At 40.7% G+C, this 22257-nt stretch overlaps 2 protein-coding genes across 2 annotated transcripts; both read right to left on the bottom strand.

Annotated features, from left to right (window-relative positions):
* Positions 1–639: 639 nt before the first annotated feature.
* On the bottom strand, positions 640–8309 carry LOC116485369 (heterochromatin-associated protein MENT-like). The gene is made up of 7 exons (XM_032180671.1): positions 8103–8309; positions 6930–7016; positions 6084–6221; positions 4197–4314; positions 3499–3641; positions 1899–2066; positions 640–1041 (listed from the first exon to the last, which is right to left on the bottom strand). Exons 1-7 carry the CDS (start codon positions 8268–8270, stop codon positions 640–642), a joined length of 1224 nt encoding a protein of 407 aa, XP_032036562.1. The 5' UTR covers positions 8271–8309.
* A 6369-nt stretch (positions 8310–14678) lies between these two features.
* LOC116485367 (heterochromatin-associated protein MENT-like) lies at positions 14679–20295 on the bottom strand. Its single transcript, XM_032180667.1, has 8 exons — positions 20233–20295; positions 18731–18907; positions 18269–18355; positions 17765–17902; positions 17080–17197; positions 16443–16585; positions 15614–15781; positions 14679–15083 (listed from the first exon to the last, which is right to left on the bottom strand). The coding sequence occupies exons 2-8, from the start codon at positions 18896–18898 to the stop codon at positions 14679–14681; spliced, it is 1227 nt and encodes a 408-aa protein (XP_032036558.1). The 5' UTR covers positions 18899–18907; positions 20233–20295.
* Between the last annotated feature and the right edge of the window lie 1962 nt (positions 20296–22257).

Here is a 22257-nt window from a genome sequence, read left to right as displayed (position 1 = left end):
TCTGGCACGCCCATAGCTCTAAGTGAGGCAAACAGCCCTTACAGGGGTGTGGTTTTTTGTAATTATTTTTCGAGGCAATCTGTGGAAGAATGTGTTGATGCAAAATTCAGAGATGACGAAGACTTAAGTCTGGGGGTGTGTGTAAGAAGCAAGAGGGGTGGCTAGCTTTTTTGGGGGAGGGGTGCCCATAGCTGCAATGCAGGGACCTAATCAAGGGCTAAATGGGCTAATTATAGCAAGGTGGAAGTAAGTGCAGACCACATCTGAATCAGGATGTAGTCATGAGGGCGAGGACTGGGCCTCACGTTTGCATGCACTACAGTGAGGGAAAGGGGGATGGCAATGCCACGGCTGATAGTGGCTGGGGGACAGAGCTACCCCAGCGGGCTAACCTGGCTGAGTGCTAACCAGGGTTGCTCGGTCAACACGAGGCATTGTGTGCTCCCCTAGACACTGTCATGGCTATCATTTTGGTGTAGGAGAAGCAAAAGGAGAAGCTTTGCTTCAGGCTGTGGGGTGTGTGGTCTGATAGAGGAAGTCCAGGTCCAGGTATCCCTCCAGCTGCAGCAGAAGTATCAGGTTTTACCCTGAGTTGGCAAACCACTATCTGCTGCTCTGCAGGGCAGGGAGTAATGCTGACTAGGGTGAGCAGAATCTGCCAAAGAAGAGGATGGTTTGGGACTTGTTGTGCCTAATAAAGAAGAGGAAGGGGTGGTCAGCTTTAAAAGTTACTTTAGGTGTTCTTGTTCTCATCACCAAGACACCTGTGGCAGCTGCTGCCTCAGTACCTTCTTCATTGACCTCCACGAAAGCTTTGTGAATAACTTTTGAGATGAAGAGGTCCTTCTTCACTGACATCCCTGTGAAATCAGCCTGAACTGGATCAAAAGCGTTTCGTATGCCCATGCTGCTCAAAGTGGATTTAAGATCATAATTTTCTTCCAGCTTCAGTTTGGGCAGGTACAGTTCTACTTCAGCTTTCATCATATAGTCTGAGTTGGACCATTCAACCAGTTTCTCGTAGGTCAGCTCTCTTTCCACCTGCAATGAATTTGGGAAGAAAATAGTCATAATGCAAAGGACAAAGAGAAGACATGCACACCAGGGTGTAACACTCATCAAGATGTAAAATAAAGTCCAGCTACCAGCTGTGTACGCAGCTGGGATGCTCTCTGTATTCTTAGGACATGATCCTGCAAAGTGCTGCATGACGTACAGTTTTGTCTGTTTCCTTAAAGGTGGTAAGGTGTAGCAGTGAACCTGCAGAATAGTTCCTTATTTTTTACGGATGTGAAAAGCACTACTTTTTTACGATGTCATGGTGATACTAATAGGCTCTTGGTATATTCTCTTGGTGCTAAGTAAGTAGGATGCATGGGACCTTGGGTACAAATAAAAATGTTTGCTCTGATCTCTTTAGAGTCTGAAACCGATCCTGGCATGACCATGAGTGGCTGCTGATACCTAGTGGGTCAGGATGGTCAGTGCTTAGTTTGAGAATCCTCACCACAAAGTATCAGGTGCAAATCCGGACTGCAAATGACATAAAATGATTAATGCAGCTTTCAGAAGATTAATTCTATGGCATGACGTTTCAGATCTGTTTTTCCCTTTCCTTGTTCTGCTATTCTGGCAATAGAAAAGAGGATACAAAATAGGCTAAGACAGTAGTGTGGATGTACTTTTTGAGGTGTATCAAGTATAATATTATGTTTGCATCATTAACAGATGCCCTGAATCCTAGGCTGAGAAATCATTGTATTATAGCTTATGAAACAAAGTATATACACAGCAAATCCCTTTCTGCCATAATTTTGAAGCTCATTCTTCCTCGCTATTTTCATCTGTTTCCATTAATGTCTCATAGTGTATGTGATGCAACAGTATGTCAATTTTACCAGCTCCAGACCAGTAGTGTTGTCACTGATGTCATCTGGTAGGAGAATGAACATGCTGACTTCATTTTCCACATATGGCAGCTCAATGACTTGGAATTTCATGGTTGTCTCTTGAAAGATTAAAAATGTATCTCTCAGAAACATCATCTGTACTGGCTTAGTCCTGGTCTGTGAAACAATTAAGATTAAAAAATCAGTAGTACTACCTCATTCCTTAGAAGTAATGAAGAAGATTACTTGCTTCTTTGAACTGAAAGCAAAGATTTGGAAACAAGTGTAAGACTCAGCAACATTTGAATATTTTTCCAGTACCGTTTCCTTCAGACAGTATCACATATGCCCCTGTTCCAAAATCAATGGAATCTTTGAAAAAAAAATCCATATAGACACATATGCTAACAACGTTCTAACTTAATTGCATGTAATGTATTTCTCACTCTTAAAAACAAGGAGTGAGCTTTGATAAGCAAATAATTACTCTGTATTTCAGGTTTCCTCACAGACTGTACACTGTTGGAGTGAATGTGTTGATTGAGGGTAAGGGGTGAAATGTTGACTTCCTTTCCTTGGATGCCATCAACTCTTTTGCATACTCCCAAACAATACTGATTTTCTTAATTTGCCTCTAAACTGTATCTGTGACCTGTGCTGGCTATTCCTCTTCCTCAAACCACAGAGGGTTTGATTAGCAAATGGAATAAAATTACCCAGCAATTTTCTGCATTTCCAAGCTGTGGTTATGTTCACAGACCTTTGCTGATACATCCACTCTCTCCTTTCCATTGTTACACAAGTGCAAAAGTTCATCTGTTTGCAGGCTTTTCCATCAGATACGCTGTGAATTAAACCCTCTGTGCGCTGTGTACCATGAGTAATCCTAAAACCACATGTGTAGTGTAGTAGCTGTCAGATACACAGCCACAGTATCGACACGATTGCTTCAAATCACCTGGTATACAAAAGATATTTGCACTCATAATCTATGTCAAACAAGGTATGTGTTTCGATTGACAAATCCTTTTGCTCACCTTTGACATAATCCAGAAATACTCATGCATGAGCTACCGTGAATTGTCAGTGCATGAATGTTTAAACAGTTAGCTCAATCATATCCTCAGTGTATACCAAACACATCGTCCACACACACTTGGCTAAAATGTTGAACCCTCATGAAACTTCCACATCAGGTTTTGCGCAACCACAAGGGTACATTAGGAAAGAACAGTTGGTTCAGATTGCTTGAACTCAGACTATAGACTATCTGTCTCAAAAGCATAAAAGAGACCTAGGTGTCTAAACACTGCTCTCCGAAGTAGCTCAGTCCCTTTTGAAAATGGCACCTCAACACTTAACAGAAATTTCTTCTTATGCTTAAGTTACTTAACTATAGTGTTTTGGCAGCAAGGAGCTACTGATTAGAGAGAAAATCTTATTCTCATGCATCTGTGTAAGTAATTCTGACTTCTTTTTACAATTGCTCTTCTCACTGCGTTTATACCATGTGCCTATCTACAGGTAGAGTTGCAGTGGCGTATGAAATGCAGGTGAAATATTTAGAGGTTTGTCGCTCTTCAGTAATAGATAGATTGAAGGAATTTACCTTGCTTAATCTGAATGGTGTCTCAGAAGTATCTTTTTCAGGAAATCTCTTTTCCCAGTTTCCTTTGAAATAAATGGCATTTACTAAGACCAGTATGGTGTGAGAATCAAGAGATCCTGCAGGCAGCAGATTCTGGATCTTCCCTTCAAAATCAGACAAATAGGACTGTTATTTCAGTGTGACAGTGTGAATTACTAGTTTTAGTTGTGCTTTCTCTGTGCCTATGTATTTAACAAAAGTGCACCTGGGAGACTTTTTTCCTGTACATTTTTCATAGTACACATATGGTAAAAAGTATCTTATTTTTAAATATATTAACGGCAGTTTTTATAGTAGCTGACATTGGAAATTGGTTAAAGTTTGGACATTCTGTGAAGCTGGTTGCATGCAGTTTAAAACATTCAGGAGAGAAGACTTCATTAATCAGGGTGGAGCCATTCAGTATCTATTTCTGCCTCCAATGAACAAAAATAATTCAGAAGAGGCCATGGCTGGAAGGATGAAAGGAAGGACCTTGTAAAGAGCAGCAGTTAGGTTTGGAGGGAGCCATTCTTCAAGCCATTTAACTGCACTTAGCTTGTCACCTCCCCTGAGTTTCCATCTCTTATGGATCCCTGGCTGCAGGAGAAATACAAGTGGAAATGCAAATGATTTGGAAATGAGAAAAGAAAAAGCCATTAGAGTGGTACTTAACTTACTCTCTGTTTCATTTTCAACCCAGGAATTGATCTGTGCTCTGGCTTGTTCCGCAGCTGTCTTAAAGTTTACAGTTTGTGGTTTTACTTTGTAATACCTTGTGATGAGTTCTAAGAATTTCTGAAAGATAGAATTGGAAAATTAATGCTTAGGTAGTAAAATTTAAGCTACAAAAGTGGTGGAAATAATCACTTCAACAGGTTATACAATCTGCTAATACACAGTTGGTGAAAATATGTTTAATTTGAAATTACATAACCCTTAAAATAAGGTCTGATACATTCTGTGCTAAATATTAATTAAGGACGGATCAAAATTCAGTACTTCTGTCTCATGGAGAGTGATAAGTCATGTTTTTGTACTTGAAATTCAAAATGGAAATTTGTAATTTTGAAATATCAAATGAAATAAACATTCTTCACCTTTTTTATCATTGTTATTTCTCAGAATGACCTTTTCATATCATTGAAGTATTTTCTGCTTTGTGATGTAGAGTTCAGTACAAGAGGAAAGAGTAGCCTCATACAAAGTTAAAATAACATTTTTAGATTTACTTCAGACTCAAGGAACCTGCCAAGAGTTTGTGAGGACAATAGAGGGTCAGGCATAAAAGGAACGTTCTGGTAGGATAACATTGTGGCAGAAAACTAGAATTGACTTTTACATTGCTGTCTTCTCTGAGACAGTTCAGGGAGATTCCCAGCAGGAAATTCTCTAATTAGTCTTAAAGGGTAGATACATGAGATTGTGGAGAAAATGAGCAATATGCATTCATCAGGATTTATTTAGTTTAATGACTGAGTAATTGCTAATTACTCAGGAGGTGGAAGCAAACTCCAAGATCAAAGAACCGTAATCTCATTTAAAACCACCTTCCAAGAAACTGGATGATGATTAATGCAATGTCAGTTCTTAAAAGGATGTCAAAGATACAGGGAACTGCAAACTCATGAGCCCACAGGGCACATGAATAAATAGGTTTAGTGGGCATGTGGATAAGCATGATGTATCGGATCAGCATTTTGTAATAGGAAGTTCTACATTACAAATCTGTTGGAGTTTTTTTGAAGGTGTCAGAAAGCCTGTGGGTAAGAAGGTTAAGCTATGACAGCCTAATTGGATTAAAGAAAGTCATTTCAGAAGATTTCCCACCAAAGGCTTTTGAAGAAGCTGAGTATCCATGGGACTACAGAGAAAGATCTCATCCATTTAAAAAAATGGAAACCAACAGGAGGAGGAAATAGTGTTCATGGTAAATGGATATTGCTATTGGAGCTCTATAGGGATAAGTGATGAGATTTGTGCTAAAATATTTAATTTATAGAACATAGATCTAAATATTTGCATTCCAATATACACGTTGAAACATCTGTAAATAATGCAGTGGAGGGTAGTATATAGGGCATGATTACACTTCAGGAATGAGGTGTTGAAGCTGTAATGGACAGTTATGTGAAAAATACCTGCCCAATAATGGTCAAAATGGCAAATATAATTTGAAGACTTAGAAAGAAAGAAGTAATAAAAGGACAAACATTAATATGCTGCTCCGTAAGGCCATGGTGTGCCTATGGTTTGAATTCTCTGTGCAGTTCTGGCCTCCCCATCTCAGAAATGCTGGAGTATAAGTACCACTGACAAGGGGAACAAGGATGACCAGGGATACAGAGAAGCTTCCTTTAGAGGAAAAACAAACCAACAGCGATGCTAACAAGAAGCAGGCTGAAAAGAGACAAGGTGGACCTCTTGTCCATGTAAGACTAGCCCAGTACGGCTGTCCTCACCTTCTTCCTAGAACCACAGTGCTATCATTTGGAAAATTTTGATTTCCTTTATTATTAATACCTTTTAAACTCAGAATATTTTTTAAGCAAAAATGTTCAACTCACCGGCAGTAATGGGTAGGTCTTCTCTTCAAACAGTTGGTTGGCACTTTTCAGCAAGTAGGTGTTTCTGGGCTTCTTGATGGCAGACAGGAGCTCTTTGAAGCCTGCATGGATGTCTTCAGCTTCCTCATGCTCAGGACCCTTGGAAAGAGACATCAATTAGTATGGAAATATTTTTTCTCTCTGGAGCATTGCACCTTCCGTGGTCATTTGAAAAGCCTCAGGTCATTTTAATTTAAAAGGAATGCCAAGGGCTGGAGCTCTTTTTTGAGTATCTAGCATATTTGCAGCACTATGTACAACTGGACAAATTGTTTCTGTCTGTGGGGTGAAGGTTTGATTCTCCAGAGCTGCCTAGACCTTTGGGGTCATCTGCTGATGGTGCAGCAAGGAGGTTGGATCATCTGTTTTCAGTCATAGGCCTAATTTTGAGTGTCACGAGGACCACTTAAGGCAGCCTTGCAGCTTTTGAGCTTTTTGAGCTTTTGACAATGGGAATCTATGCAACTGGTGCACGGTGACTTAACCTTAGGTTGGTGAGGCAGCATTCCTTGCTCTGGTCTTCTTTCACTCGTGCTGAGACGTGGGCTTCTAGGAAGGACACACGGAAAAGAACTTGGTGATCAGAGGATAGAAGATGTTGAGTTTTGCAAAGGAATGGGGACAGGCTGAAGAGGTAACAGAGAGAGATGTCTGGAGGACCGCATCAGGCAGACCTTGCTACAACTTAGAAAGTCAGTGAATTACTAAAATGAACGCAGACATAATGATTTATCCTGAGGATTCATCCTGGGCCAGCTAAAAGGAGAATGATATTTATTCCTCTGAGTCTTTTGTTGTAATACATACCATTTCTCTGTTCTTTGGTCTCCCCAGAGAAGGCCTTGTTGTCTCAGAAGAATCTTCTTCTCTTCCAGTCTGGTTAAAATGAAGCACCTGTGACAATGACAAATTTTCATAAAGACAGCTTGTTTTAAGAAGATAAATGTGCTCAAGTATATGTATTTGTATTAGTTTTCTACTTAGGAAAATTCACCGGTCATGCACAATATTAGTTAGTCTACTGAAGTTAATGAGGACAAGACCTTACTCTCGATTATACTCTATAATTATATCATAATTATATCTATTTTAGTCATATTTACTACTTAATAACAGAGCAATATCATGGCTCAGACATGAATTTATTTGGAACAATGGTCAATTCATGCTTAGTTATGTGGAATTTATTTTCAGATCGTGACTAAGCAGAACAAACAACATAGTGCAGTTCAGAGTCTTACTACTGGGATGCCAATGTAAAACTCTAAAGTTAACGTATGTACATAAATAAAATAATGTATGTACATAAATAAAACAGTACAAGACCAACAAGTTCTGTAAAAGTGATCATGAGATCATTTTTTCGCTTCTAGTGTGTCCCCATTATGCATGGGAGGAACATTACCTGATTTGTGGGCTTACCATGTTACAAGCAAAGACATTTGTACTGCTCCTGTGCAGTCAGGCTTGGAATCAGGAGAGCTCACTGGTTTGGGTTTGCAGAATGAGAACACAGATACACCACTTTCAGGAATACCTGGGGTCTAGAAGCAGTGATAGTATCTCTGGCTTTCCTTTCTCTGGAGTGTCTTAGTTGCATATTAATTTTGTTAATAAAGATGTCTCTTTATTACTACTTGAGCACAACGTCAGGTGAATTATTCTCTTCAAGGGCAATTTAAATAGAAGGTAGATTTCCCAACAAGAGTGCAGTAGTCTCTAATGTCAATAACTTCCCTCTGGCAACTGTTAAGTGTAAGCTAAATGTAGGGGTAGTAGTAGAGCAGGGAGCTCTTGGAAATAAACTGGAAGAACAGTGGCCTGCAGGACTGCAGGCGGCGTGGATGAGATTATTTCTTGTACCCAACACAATGACAAATCACTGTTTTCCCCATGTTGCTCCTTTCTGTTTCACATAGGCAGGTAGGTAATGCAATTCATGTGGGAACCAGCTTTAATACTGCTAATTTCACAGTTTACCTTAGCCATCTGTGCTGCAGTGTCACCTTTTGCACCCAGATAGACCATGGCGAGAGCAGTTGCAATACTCCAAGGAGCAAAGAAAATGTTCTGGCCTTTGGAAGTTTCATTCAGCTTTTTGTAAAGGTCCAGAGCAAAGCTGTTGGTTGACGCTGAGAAAGACTCCATCGATACAGCCTAAGGTAAATGATTGGCAGACAGAGGTGATGACTGCTTCTTTATGATTAAAAATAAGAAGAAGAAAATAAAAAATAAACACAAAAAATAATAAAAAGTTAATGGTCAAAATACTGCATAGATACCAAATACAGTCAGATAGCAGGTCTCTTTTCAAGACCTGCATTATTTCTCCCTTTCCCGTCACTCCTAAATATATATAGTCTTGTTTCAACCCTTTTACTTAGCCATCGTCAGATAAGCACTATTTTAGCTAGGAATGTTTTCACAACCGAAAATATTAAAAAAAAAATAAAAAGAAAGCATTTGCTTAAGTTTCATATAATTATTCTTTGGTTCTGATGTTGTGAAACAGAAGCATTTCCCACTGTGCTTCTTTGAGCTCTTCTCCTTATTTCTTTAAACTTCCTTAACTGTTATTTTCCACTGAAAGAAGCGTAGTGAATTCATGCAATTCCTTACTCGTATCTAAAAGGGTTCTAGAGATCTGTACATTGTTAAATGTTCTTTGTAGAGATAGATCTACGTTTGGTACCTGTAGCTGGATTTGTTAATTACTGTTTTTCAAGTAAACTCCTGTATTTTACAATCCCAGAAATTCAGAAATCTCCATTGCCTTCAACAGTATGAGGACTGCTCATACCAAAGACAGTGCACGGTTGCATCAGGTGCAAGACTAAGCATTAGATCAACAAAAACAACGAGATGTTTTAATCCATCTTCACCCACAATTTTCATGCTTAAATCAAAACCAGCAGTCCTTAAAGACAGTTGCCATGCAGTGTTAGAGATACCTGGAGCCTCCAGGATCCTTGAATTTGGATTTCAAAGCTTCCCAAGGCTCCAAAACAGCTTCCAAGCCTTCTCAGGAGTGTTTCAGAGGTGGACACCCTGCAGCCTTGCTCATACCTTGTCCTAAATATGCTGAGGTGTCTCTTACTACTGTGCCTGGAGGAGCTGATCAACTAGATACTCTCAGAGCATATCTAGTGAACAGGGATGGGATGAATGTTTTTGCCTGAAGAATTTCAAACCAATCTCTCTGCTATTTCCAGCATGTGCCTGAACTGAATCTGCACGCAGCAATCAGACATTTCTCAGGCTTGAGAGAGAGAACAAGTGCAGGTTTGTGTGAAGTTCATCAATCCACTAGACAATTTGGTCATCTGGGAAAGAAAAAATCTGGATGCCTGATCTAGTAGCTTTTTTTATATGAATGAAGCAGAGGCTTGAGCCAATACACCCAATACTGTGTTACAGAGTCATGCTGTCATGTGTCTCTAAGAGAGCATTCTGTCCTTCAGTCTATACTCACTCCCCTGATCCTAAACCAACTCATAGCCTGGTGATTAAGGCAGGCACCCTGCACACTGTGAGGAAACTTTCTGCCCTCTCAGGCTGCACAGGTTTTGCACAGTCTGGGTTTGCATCCTGATCACTGCGCCCTTTGCATGGTGTTTTCCAAAGCGCTGCAGTTTGTACTAAAAAACGAACAGCCCCTACCCCTGCATGACATTTATGCCATCATTTAACTGCTCAGTTCCAAGGAATTTATACAAATTTTTAAGACTTCCAAAATAAAGCTGGTTATATAGATATGAATGTTTACACTACCTGAATCCTGCGAGAGAGGGAAGAGTTAAGATGTCCTCAGTCAGGATCTGTTGGTGGTATGTGAGGCAACGAATACTTTTGGAAATGTAGAAATGGTTGCACCTCCCTTTTCTTCCCTACATCCTCCTCTTGTATTAACGTGCCCGTTCCCTCATTTATTCCCATTTCTTCTCTCCATCACCAGCTTGCAGAATTTACAGAGAGGGACAGAAGGAGGGTGAGGTTCAAAACCACTGTTAGTTGGTGTGCGTCCTGAAACATGAAGGCCAGTATGCCTTTCTCCCAGTGGTGTCTGGCCTGCAAAACTATGGGAATTGCAGAAGAGAATAGAGACACACTGCATTGATAAGGGACACGCTGAAATAATTTTATAGCTTCATTTTCTTCTTACTCTGCGAAATTGTGAAATTAATATAAACTAATCTAAAAGATTTGACTGAAATGGAGTACTGAAGTAGGTTGTTATTGCTGTTGTCAGATGGCAAAGTGTGACTGTTGTCAAATTTCAGAGGAGAAAGGTTTGAATACTTGTGGCTGTCAGGTCACATAAAATCCTTATTTTGTGACGTTTTACACTTGTCCTCTTATGTCTCAGAAATCAGATCCTCAAGGGAGCTCAGAAGGTGCTACCACAGTCACCTAAAATAAATGATGAGGTGTAAGTGAACACTGGGGTCACTTGAACTGTTGGATGGTGCTTTAACAGAATGTGGCTCCTAGCAGAGGAGGTGAAGGTGGTTTAGATAACTAAAGGCCCTGCACCATACCAAGCTCCTTATTCCTCTGTTACAAATGAAGGGCGTTTGGATCATCCACAAAAAACTGCTTGGAAGCTCTGCTTGTAATGACTTGTTTTACTGAAGCTGTTTGTTGTGTTGGAGTAGAGAGTGAAAACAGCAAAATGTGTAAAGTCAGAGATCAGTAAAGACGTAATACAAGGCAGTTATCTGTATACAAATATTTTACTTTAACCAACGTAATTAGCAATTCCAGTTTTCCTCTGCTCTTATCTGTGTGGCTTAGATTAACTGCATTGATCCATTTCCTTCGCGATTGTTATTTATCTGTTGTGCTACATGTATGGTTACTTAGGAGTGCTCCCTGCCCACAAGTATGACAAATGCAGAACAAACAGATTACCAGCATGCGGTCAACCTATATGGAAAAATCATCAGTATAAAGAGTTCAAACGCATATTTAGAACTAGAAATACAATTTTGTGTTTATATCCACTTTGAATCTGACTGATATGTATGCCGTACAAGGTTTCAGGAGCGATACATGTGCCTCTCTTTTTTTATATTTTATTTCTAAGTGTCTGCATTTTTCATAGGAATATCCATCTTGTTTTCTTTCTTCAGAAATATAGCAGACACTATTATGTTTAGTTATGTGCTTAAGAAATGTTCTTGCTACATATCTGAAACTGCTGTTACCTATTTTTTAGCTAAATGTATAGGAGAAGGAAAAAAAAAAAAAACCTGTTAGTGATGATAATTACTGTACTACACGCTACAAAGATTGGTCAAAAATACAGGAAGATTAAGAAAGGTTGCCCAAATTGTGTAGACACCCTTTGTGGTATCCACTGCAAGATCCTGTTAAGTAAGAGAGAGCAGAGTTTCCAAGGGGAGCAAACACGTGAAAGAGAAGGTGCCCTTGGTTTCTCCATGCCACGTAGAGGAAATAGTGACTTGCTGCAAACAATGCTGGAAACAGTGTTTTGCAGCATCAAACTCCTGACATGTTGTCTGCAAATACATCGACCTCTGACAAATGGTCATAAGAAGTCTTCTGATAAAACTAGTCATTTTCCTCAGGCAATCCGATGAAGTGATTTTAGACTTTTTGAAGCCATCTTTCATCCCCAGCTTGCTCAATGTGAATGTGAGGTTGCGTCTTTCTACCTGTAATTGGCTTACTCAGTAATTTGAGTGGACTCTTTGGGCATTTTTTTTTTTTTTTTTTTTTGACAATCAGTTCTCTTGTGGTTGCATCTGTTTAAAAGCAGCACAATTTAAAATCAGTCCTAGACTAAGTCTGGTTATGTTTTGTTGTTGTTGTTGTTGTTTTAACACTGTGGGAAATCCCATTCAACTGGTGGAGATACTCAAAACCCAACTAGACAGAGTCCTGACCCCACCTGAGCAGGGGAGTAGGACCAGATGACCTCAGGTGGTCACTTCTAGCCTGAACGATTCTGTAAGGGTTAGCCTCAACTGTGGGCCAGACCCTGGTTACCATGAAAGCAGTACAGAGAGTCACAAACAAAACTCTTCCAACTCCCCTTTTCCCCTTTACTTGTGGTATGAGTGAAGGGATGCACAACATTCAGCATGGAAAGACCTTTCATTGGGTTTGGCATGGGACTCTTCCCATCTTTCTTTGGGCAACTTCTGCTATTACACAGCATGACTCTGCAAACAGGGTTAGTCTAAGACAAGTTTAGTCTTTCCCAGTAACTTTTTACTGTTGAATACGCACAGCATAGACCTTGAACTAACATGCCATAAGGCCAAGAATTTATATGCTTACCACTCTGAGGAGCCTTTGCTGGCCAGGCATTACTCAATAGAGGGAGGTCTTTGTTGCTCCCCAGAAGACGCTGAGCCTTGATGGTGCAGGTTGTTGCCTTCCAATTACTGAATTTTTTTAATTGAGGTTTCAAAACCTCTCTGTGTTAGTGTTTCTCCTTTTAAATCCTTGCTATGCTAACTATTCAATCCTGACAATAGCTCCTCTATTTGTGGTTTTACTTGACTTAGTGTGTGTGGCCATTACTTACAAGCTTTTTTGACACCTTAATGATACATTTCTTAATAAAGCTGAGTCAATAGTATGCAGTTGGGCTGCACCACGGCAGGTCCGTGATGACAGACAGCTGAACCCTGTTCTGGGGGTTACAGGTAAGGGAGGGCACTGATTTTAGAAGCAGCACTTTGTACAGGGAAGATGATGCAGGTGTACTTTGTTGGGTGGAGGCATATTTCCAAACAGACTGCCTTTTGTCGAGGTGGAGGGTGAGCTGTAATTATAGGTGGAATTTTGCTGAGAGTGTATGTTTTTACAGTACTTTCCTCCTCAAACCTGGTTGCCTGATATAATGTTCTCTGATGTGTGGTTGCTTTGTACTATAATGGCTACAAAGCTTTGTGCAGTTACTTATAGGCATAGGAAAGCACAGAAAGAGATATTTGGAAGCTGCTTTTGAGGGCTATAGGCTCAGGTTGGACTTCTTATTTCTAGTGTATTGTGACAGGCAGATGAGCCTTCTTGGTAGGTTCAAATGGAGGCAGGTAGTGCAATAAGCTGTGGTCAAAAAGGGAAAAGGAATGCTTACCATGAAAGAAAATTCAGATGCTTTGAGTCTCTGAGCAAAAAATTGCTCACCAGAGTTTGATTTGATTTGTTTTGTCTAGTAAATGTGTAGAATAATATGTTCAGTGTAAAATAACATTTTACACTGTGTATGTGTAAAATAACATTTTCAGTGCTGTTTGATGCCTAGAGGAATTAAGACACTGGTGTATTAAGACACTGACCCAGCTCTTTGTCTTTTGGGGTGATGTGGTGGTTGGTTTGGAATGGCATGGGTAGAAATGTGTGTCAGCCATGCATTGTAAAGGATGCTCTAAGAGAGCCGGGTAAGTCAGTACCTTGAGTAGCACAAACACAACTCCGAGTTCATTTATTGATTAAATGCAGATCACGGCAAAATTATGAAGTAAAGCATCAATCAAATTCTCACTGGTGTTTCTCTCAGAACCAGAACGATCTTGGCTGAAACGCACTCTTAACTTACAAATTGTACATTTATCAATGCATGATATCTGATATCAGGAAACTGTGCAGGTATTACCAAGAAAACAGGTATAATTACATTAAATTAAAAAGAGGAAGCAGATTTGGATTCTGGAGTTTTTTGATTGCATATCAATAAGAGGCAGCAAGCAATAAGACATGTTGCTTGTAGTTTTCTTAGCCTTTATGTTGGTTGGAACTCTTAGCAACCTTATCCTTCAAAGTTTAGAGAAATTAGGATGTACTACAAAACGAACAGAAGTCGGCAATTAAATGTTAAAGGCTGGACTGTTTTCCCTCACTGCCTCATTTTTTCATGAAGCTGCAAGGGCGATATAGAGAATGCGTGTGATGTACCTGTGTATATGTGGTGAGATGGGGAGATAAGGGGCATTTTGAGATGAATTTGGGTTTGTATTAAGTATTTCATTAACTTCCAACAATCTTTAAAACAGTGAAGATAAGGAAACTATTTTAATGCAAATGCAGGTTTCCCAGTAAGGAAAAGAGAGTATAGTGTATAGATTTCTAAATACTTTTTATTATTATTATTATTTCTCTTCCTTAGGGGATTTTTTCCTCTTTGAGAGGTCTAAAAGTATAGGCTGCATTTCCCTTGAAGTCAGCACCAGGCACGGGGCTAGATGATGGGCTGCATGCAAAAAGCCTTTATGACTCCTCCTTACTCTTGAACAACAAAGCCAGAAAAGCAGGTTTGATGCAAGGGAGCAAAATTCAGCATTCTGCTTTCTGTGAAAAGCTGTCTCATTAGCACAATGGAAAGCAGCTGTGGAATGACAGTCTTTGAGGCACAGGGTGGTCTCTGGGTGCTGCCTTAGTTGGGGGCGTGTGGAAAGAAAAAGGACATAAACTTTCAGTACCTATGGCTATATGGCTTAAGGCTGAGCTTTGAATGCTGCAGTTCACATTTTTCTATTGATAAGTGAACTTTAGATGCTGCCTGGGAGCAAGGAATAACTCATTCTAAGGGGAGCAGAATCTGCCAAAAAAGAGAATGCTCTTGGATTTGTTGTGTCTGATGAAAAAGTGGAAAGGGTGATCAGCCTTGAATGTCAGAACATTGCTGATAAGTGAAGTTGTGGCTATGACAACAGCAGTAGCGGCAGCTGCCTCAGTGCCTTCCTCATCAACTGCAACAAAAGACTGGTGAATAACTTTGGAGATAGCCAAATCCTTCTTAGCACCCATTCCACTGAAATCAGCGTTGCTGGTGAAGGCAAGGCGCATTCCCATGATGCTCAGATAATCACTGAGGTCGCATTTCTCCTCCAGCTTGAACTTAGGCAGCTGCAGATCCACAAGAGTATTTGTCATCTTCTTTGAATCAGCCCACTCAGACAGCTTCTCATATGTCAGTTCTCTTTCTAGCTGTTGTTCAAGAAAGAGGAGAAATTTGATAATTGCAAGGGAAAAGCAATTGATTATAAAATATTTTTTTCACCAATTGAATGAGATTTTAAGTGGCAAACTTAACATTTAGGTGAAAGCACGAAATACAAATTGGTTTCACTGATGATCAGAGACAGAGTGTAAAGCAAACAAGGGACACAGCGTTGCAAGTTTTTGAGCACCACCTCTGCCAAATTCATTGCAGAAAAAAGACAGGGCACCCAACGCCTGCAGCTGCCATCCTCTGAGGTACTTCTGTCCTCTCTTTTATTTCAGTCATTACATGAAAGAAGTTGCTGGAAGATTCCCAGCTGTGTGCCAAATGGCTTGGTCCAGTTACGTACAGATGTCAAGAGCAGGATGAGATAGGTATTAAAAGAAATTAATTCAGTTAACGGGGGAGATCAAACGGCATGTCCTCAGAGGGGGAGATATGGTCACTGGTCTGTCCTTTTTGTTTTAACATCTGGGTGGTGATACAAAACGGATATAGCTTTTTTTTTTTTTACCTGTTCCAGACCTGTAGTACCATCTTTGATGTCATCGGGAAGTAGGATGAACATACTGAGTTCACGTTTCACGTACGGTAGCTCAATCATTTTGAAGTTCATTGTTTCCATGATAAGAACTGGAAATACATGTCTCATATACATCATCTTCACAGGCTTAGACTTGTTCTGTAAAGTATTTATTTATGGGTTACAAATTATGCCTTGAAAAGAAGAATGAAGATGACTTATAAAGCAATTTGTCATAATTTTTCCACAGCTCTTCTTGACTGGGAAATATTGTAGATCTTGGCATTTGCCCCAGAACATTTTTCTGGGGACTGAGTTGACTGATTTTCTCTTTGCCCCAGAACATACACAGCAGCCCACAGAAGGAGGAAGAGAGAAATGTCTGCAAAGATTAAGGGGGACAGAGCAGGCATGGCATACAGCCACCCAACACTACAGCAGAGAAACAGCTTATGGTTTAAGAGAGCAAGTGTTGTGCAGTTTTTCTTCACATCACAACCCTTAGAAGACAACACTCGTTTCTGTACCAAAGGGCTCATGATGAGGGGAATTTTAACCCTGTTTTGCAAAAAGGCCTTACGTGACTCTAGTTAGTTTTTGGAAACTGCATAATCTATCTGGATCTAGTTATCCTTTGCCTGAGCAGTGTCTTGACGTTGCATAAATGTTGGTGAGCTGACCACTGCCACGTTTTGCTGTAACCAGCTTTTCAGAGAGTCTGTTTAGTGCAGGGATACGTAAGGACTGATGAATGGAGATAGTGCAGCAGGAGGTGCTGTCACCAGGCTGTTCGCTGCAAGGAAGGCAAAGAAGAACTCACCTTGCTCAGTCGGAAGGGTTGCGTGTTTGTTATTCCTCCGTTAAATTTCTCTTCCCATTCTGCCTTGAAGTAGATGGCATTTACCAGGATCAGCTTGGTGTAGCTTTGCACATCTTGTGAATTCAGCAAATTCTTGATTTTACCTTTTGAAATCAGAAAAGTCAGGTTTTATTCCAGTGTAGCATGGTGAGGGCGTTTTGTTTGTCTTTCCTTCAGTTCAGCTCCGTAGTGAGAAAGTCCATGCCTCAGTTCCCTACCCCCTAATTCGCTTCCCTGGCACAAATCAATGAGTCTGTTTGCTGTTTCCAAAGCTGCCACAGCTTCATGGCAAGCAGCAGGGAGCAGAAAGCTGTGTGCTGCCTCTGCCAGCGGGTTAGGCCAGGCATGAGGAGGCTCACACCTCTGGGCAGTGAAGGAAAGTTCCTCTAGGCAGGCACCCATCCCCACCTGCCTTGGAGGAAGTTCCCCAAAGACCTCACTGAGGTCTGCATCAGGTATTTCGGGCTGTCCCAGTGCTGCTCTTGCTCTGCCTTCCCACTGCATCTCTGCTTGCTGCCCATTCAAGGGCACCTGCCCAAAGGGAGCGTCAGGCTGACTTATTAGCAGAGGGAAGATGTTGGGGTCAAGCTCAACTTACCCTCAGTTTCCTTTTCCACCCAGGTGTTGATTTCCTTCCTGCATTGTTCAGGTGCTGTTTTAAAGTTAACCTTTTGTGGCTCTGCCTTGTAGTATTTCTTGCTGAGCTGTATGTATGTCTGGAAATTGACAATAACAAGAAAAAAAAAGAAAGAAGTTCTATAATGTACTGTATATTTTCAGCCCCAAAAAGGAAGTTGTTAGCTCTTGGACTTCATGTTAACTTCTTGTGCATAGAGGGCTGTGGGATCTAGTTTTTTGCTCTCTATTGGATTGTGAGTTAACAGTTAAGAAATAAGGACAGAAAATTCCCTGTTCTTCTTCCCAGTTTAATTTGGAGAAGGGAGAAAGACAGTGCATATCCCATGGATGTGCTTATTTTAATGTCCCATTTGCAATTGCATGTGTTGCAAATCCTAATAATAAATTTCCTAATAATAAAGCCATACTGCATGAAAAGAAATCCTGCATTACTGTCAGAAGATCCTTATATACTGGGAGAAGGCAACTGGTATTTTCCAGTGAAGCTTATCACTGGAAGTCAGGGCTTTTTATGTGAAGTACTGGGGGACAGCTTCAAACCTGTTCTATTAATGACAAGTAAATACAATGAAAAACTTTTATTTTATTTTATTTTTTTTTACAGCTTTTCTTAATCCTCTCTGAGATAAAACTGTTCAACTTACAGGCAGCAATGGGTAGGTTTTTTCCACATAGATACGGTTGGCACTTCTCAGTGAGTAGGTGTTTCTGGGTTTGTTCATGGCAGCCAGGAGCTCCTTGAAGCCAGAGTGGATATTTTCAGCTTGCTCATGCTCAGGGTCCTTGGAAAGAGAAACCATACATTTAACAATTACATTTTTAATGAAATTTTAAGTGATGCATGTGGGAAGAGATTTGTGTTCCTCTCTCTTATATTTTCTCTCTCCAAATTTACCACCACTGCAGTTTGCAGGGCTCTGTTAATGACTGATTTACCATACAGTAAACCTTCCAAAATATCCCAGCGGCTTGTCCTTCTTTTGAGTCTGAGTGAAGAGAACTGAACTTGAATGTGTTGTGAAGCATGTTGGGTTTTGTACTTCAAATATAATGAGAGATACAGGTGAGAAATACTGGACTGCCAAAGCTATATCTGGACATTTTGATTCTGGAGATTCTTTATCTTATCTATTATCTCTAATAGATACCATTTTTCTTCTTTTTGGTCTCCCCCGAGAAGGTCTGGCCACAGAAGATGACCCAGCAGCTCCCGCAGCTTTAGTGAAATGAAGAACCTGCAGACAGAGTTTCCAAAGGTAAGAAACAGGCATGAAGGGACTTGCATGACCTAAAGCTTAATGGAGATAAAATGGTTGTTTTGTTTTACTCCTTACGATAATTCATTCTGCTTGGGTGACTAATCAAAGGGATGCTGAAGTTGTAGAATGTGTAAATCCCACAGAGTAACAAAGGACAGCACTGCTCCCCTCCCAGAACATCAGCGTTCATGCAGGCATGCCACAAAGCTGAACTCCCTTCCACAGCAGTTGCACTCAGCAGTAGCAATGCATTTGTGTAAAGCCCAATGGTTTTCCCCAAAGAGGAACACTGGGCATTTCCCCGAGTCTGAACAGGAGTGCTGGGCAATGCTGAGCACCACAGCAACCTACCTCTCCTATCTCTCTTGCTGTATTGCCTTTTGCACCCAGGTATGTCAGGGCCAGAGCAGATGATATACTCCAGGGGGAAAAGAAAATGTTTTTGTCCTTGTTGGTCTCATTCAGCTTCTTGAAAAGATCAATTGTAAACTTGCCAACTGCTTCTGAGACCTGTTCCATTGCTACAATCTGGAAAGAGGCAACAGAAGGAATTTTACTGTTTGAATGTTTAAAATGATGCATGCAATGCATGTTAGTGAGACATGTTACATGTGCCACACAATGCGTGGGCACCTACTAAAACTAATAGCCTAGTAATATATTTTATCTTCCATGCAGATACTGTTTGCCACCTGTTAGAAGCAGAAATTTGTTAGGTTTTTGTTATTCAGCTGATAATTCTCTGTAATTATAGATATATCCCCTTTTACAGAGCTGCGTTTTTCTTTGTGTTTCTTTCTGGCTTTGGTTTTCAAAAGGGTACAGATTTTTAAGCTGCATATTTTTGTTTCATTTCATTCTTAAGTTATTCATCAAAGCAATGTTCTCAGGGGAATCTAAATATTTCTGTGGTTTTAGTACATGGAGTCATAACACATCTAAGCTTCCTGCTACCTCATTTTTGATCTATATAGAATTAAGAGCTGATACTGAGAACGTATTTATGCATAATTCTTAGGCTTATCGGCTTTCCCTGTCTAGCTACCCATTTCAACTAGTATCATGTATGGCTAAGTTGTTATTTGCTTTTAGATTGTAGTATTTTATTCATGAAGTCTAACTGACACCTCTTCTGTACGTTCTGACAATTTTATTTTCCCCAGAAATTGGTGGATTCCTTGAAGCTGGAAGTATTCCAGACTTTGGGATATTTGCCCAGTAGTACCTGCTTCATGTTTTCCAATCAAGAGACCAGAAAATGTCATTGTTGTTATTGTTGTCATCATTATGTAAAGAAAGATTGATACCTATGGAATGGCACTGCAGAAATATCTCAAGTCTACAGGTAATTATGGAGTGGTTGCTTACTAAACCACTACAGCTCTTCTGGCAGTCACTGTGAAATCTATACCAAATCTGTACCACAGTGTGATTTCCTTTGAGAACTTGGCCAAATAAGCATCAGGATAGAAATCTCTCTGCTTATCTCTAATGTATACTCCTCTGAGTCCCTGGCCTGATAATGCACAGTGCTGTGCTGTTGCAGAATGAAAATGGCCTTTACTTCACCTGAAGTATGGGACTCCTTTATCAAACTAAAGATTTTAATTAATAAGACAGTTACTGCCCTGAGAAAATCTTCCTTCTTGTGATTAATTCTGCCCTCAACTAACTCTTTTCCTTAGCCAGACAAGTTAATTTTCTCTAAAACTTGACACCTAGAAAAGCATATATCAAGAGTAACGATTGCAGTATAACACTGGTATGTTACAATTTACTTATACAGCCATACAAGGTACAGACCACCTTTTAAAAGCATCAGAAAAGTTACTTAAATTGGTTTAAATATTTACCTGTGATCCTGTGAGAGAGAAGACTTAAGCCTTGTCCTCAGCCAGGTTCTGTGCCCGTGTGTTAAGCAATGAATAAATTTAGAAACATGGTATGGCTTGCACCTCCCTTTCCTTCTCCCCTACATCCAGGCTGTTCCCGCCTACACAAAGCTGCTCTCTACTGAACCCCCAAAAGTTGTCATGCAGTTTTGTCCTCCTTGTTGACCTTGTCACATTTTAATTTTAGGCATTTCAAACAGACAATGTAGATTATAATCTCAGTTTTGCTATTCCACGGCAGTAGTCTACTGATAGGATAGCAAAACTGTTCATCTACTCCAATGGTCTCCTGATGTTGTGTAGACAGCTTGTCTATTTTTAAAATAAATGAACCTAGTAAAAGGGTTATGGAACCAGAATATATGATTTTAGTTTCTGAATGTAAGAAGTTATGGTAGGCCTGATTCACCTCTCCAGCTTTGCCCAGCTGTTACTCTTGGGTTTTGAATAAGGTACATCAGCATTAAATGGCAAGAGATCAGTGACTGAATTAGACTCTGAGAGTCCAGCTTCAGAGTCAAGATCATTAGGAGCACAGGCAGAGGCAAAGCCGTGAAAGAGGTAAGGCTGGGCACCCCAGCTTCTTGTGTTGGTGAAGAAATCTTGTTGCCTTCTTGGCTGGGAAACAGCTATGAGAAACACTGCAAAACATTGAGCTGGTGCGCCGTAGTTGCATGTCCTTGAAGAACAAGGACTGAAACAACCCCAGTGGCAGGTCTCGAGCAAAGATGGAGTGAAAGAATACAAGAGGGGCAAATATGGCATAGTGGTCATCACTCTGCTGTCCCAGGAGAGAGCAGGGCTGGTGTTGGGTGGTGGGAGAAGAGGAAGGTGGTGGCAACATCTGTAAGAGTCTGGGGGATAGGGGAAGGGGAATGGAGGAAGGGAAGGAAACTGTACTGTGTGCTAAGCATTTTGCTGCAAGCCTGATTACAGGAACAGAATGGGTCAAGCCTTCTGAAAAGTAGCAGAAATCAGTGTTGTGCAAGGCAATGAAGAAATGCCAGAAATTAAACAAGTGGTGGTTTTAGTACGATGAGCAGAGTCATCAAGAAATCAGGATAAGATAAAGGCTCACTGAATGGTTAGGTGGTGAGAAAGGCCACGCTGGAGAGACTCCAAGTTCCAAAGAAGTATGCTGACAGCAAGCAAGCTGGCTCCCTCTGCTAGTCAAGACACAAGAATGCCAGAGAGGATGAGAAATGGAGATGAGAAGGCAAAAGGGGTGTTGACAGCAAAGGAACAAGAGAGAGAATCACACAGGTTGGTTGACAGGGATTTCCAGAGGCCAACTCCCACTGAGAGCAGACCCATCAGTAGATAAGGTCAGCCACAGTCCTTCCAAGGGTGGAGTTTCCCCAGCTTTCCTGGGCAACCTGCTCCAGTGCTGTGCTGCTCACCAGGGGAAAATGTTGTTCCTCAGCATGCAACTCACCCTCCAAGTTTTGTTGCCATTTGCCTTTGGTAAGGATCCAGCACCGCCAAGAGGACATTAACTCTGTCATCTTTGCAACTGTGCTTAAAATAGAAAAGGTGACTGATATTTCCAATGACTTTAAAGGCCTGTGCCTGAGTTTGGATGCATGTTGTCAATGTTTTGTTTCTCCTTGGCCTCCTAGACATGGCTTTTATATGTTCCCGAGGAACACCAGAAAGTGCTTGAGAGGCTTGTCCATGGAGACATGAAGCCATTCCATTGGGCAAAGCACAACATTTTGGAAATGACACACAGAGATCCTGTGACATGTTTCACAGCTGAGACAGAATGCAGCACTTGTGAGGCTGGATGGGGATGGAATAAAGCACTTGCTTTACAACACTGTCCCTGTGCTCCTTCCCATTTGGGAAGCAGAGCCAGAAGAAAGCAGAAAGGACTCGCTGACAGCCGCCAGTCTAATCTCTGCAAGGAAAATGGGGTCCTGCCTTCCCAAGAAGGGATATTTCTAGTGAGATCCTGTTGGTATGTGCATGTGCTCTAACAAGACC

This window comes from Aythya fuligula, chromosome 2 (assembly GCF_009819795.1).
Source record: "Aythya fuligula isolate bAytFul2 chromosome 2, bAytFul2.pri, whole genome shotgun sequence".
Classification (NCBI taxonomy): domain Eukaryota; kingdom Metazoa; phylum Chordata; class Aves; order Anseriformes; family Anatidae; genus Aythya; species Aythya fuligula.
Note: the sequence above shows the minus strand (reverse complement) of the source record. Positions and strands in the feature narration are given on the sequence as shown.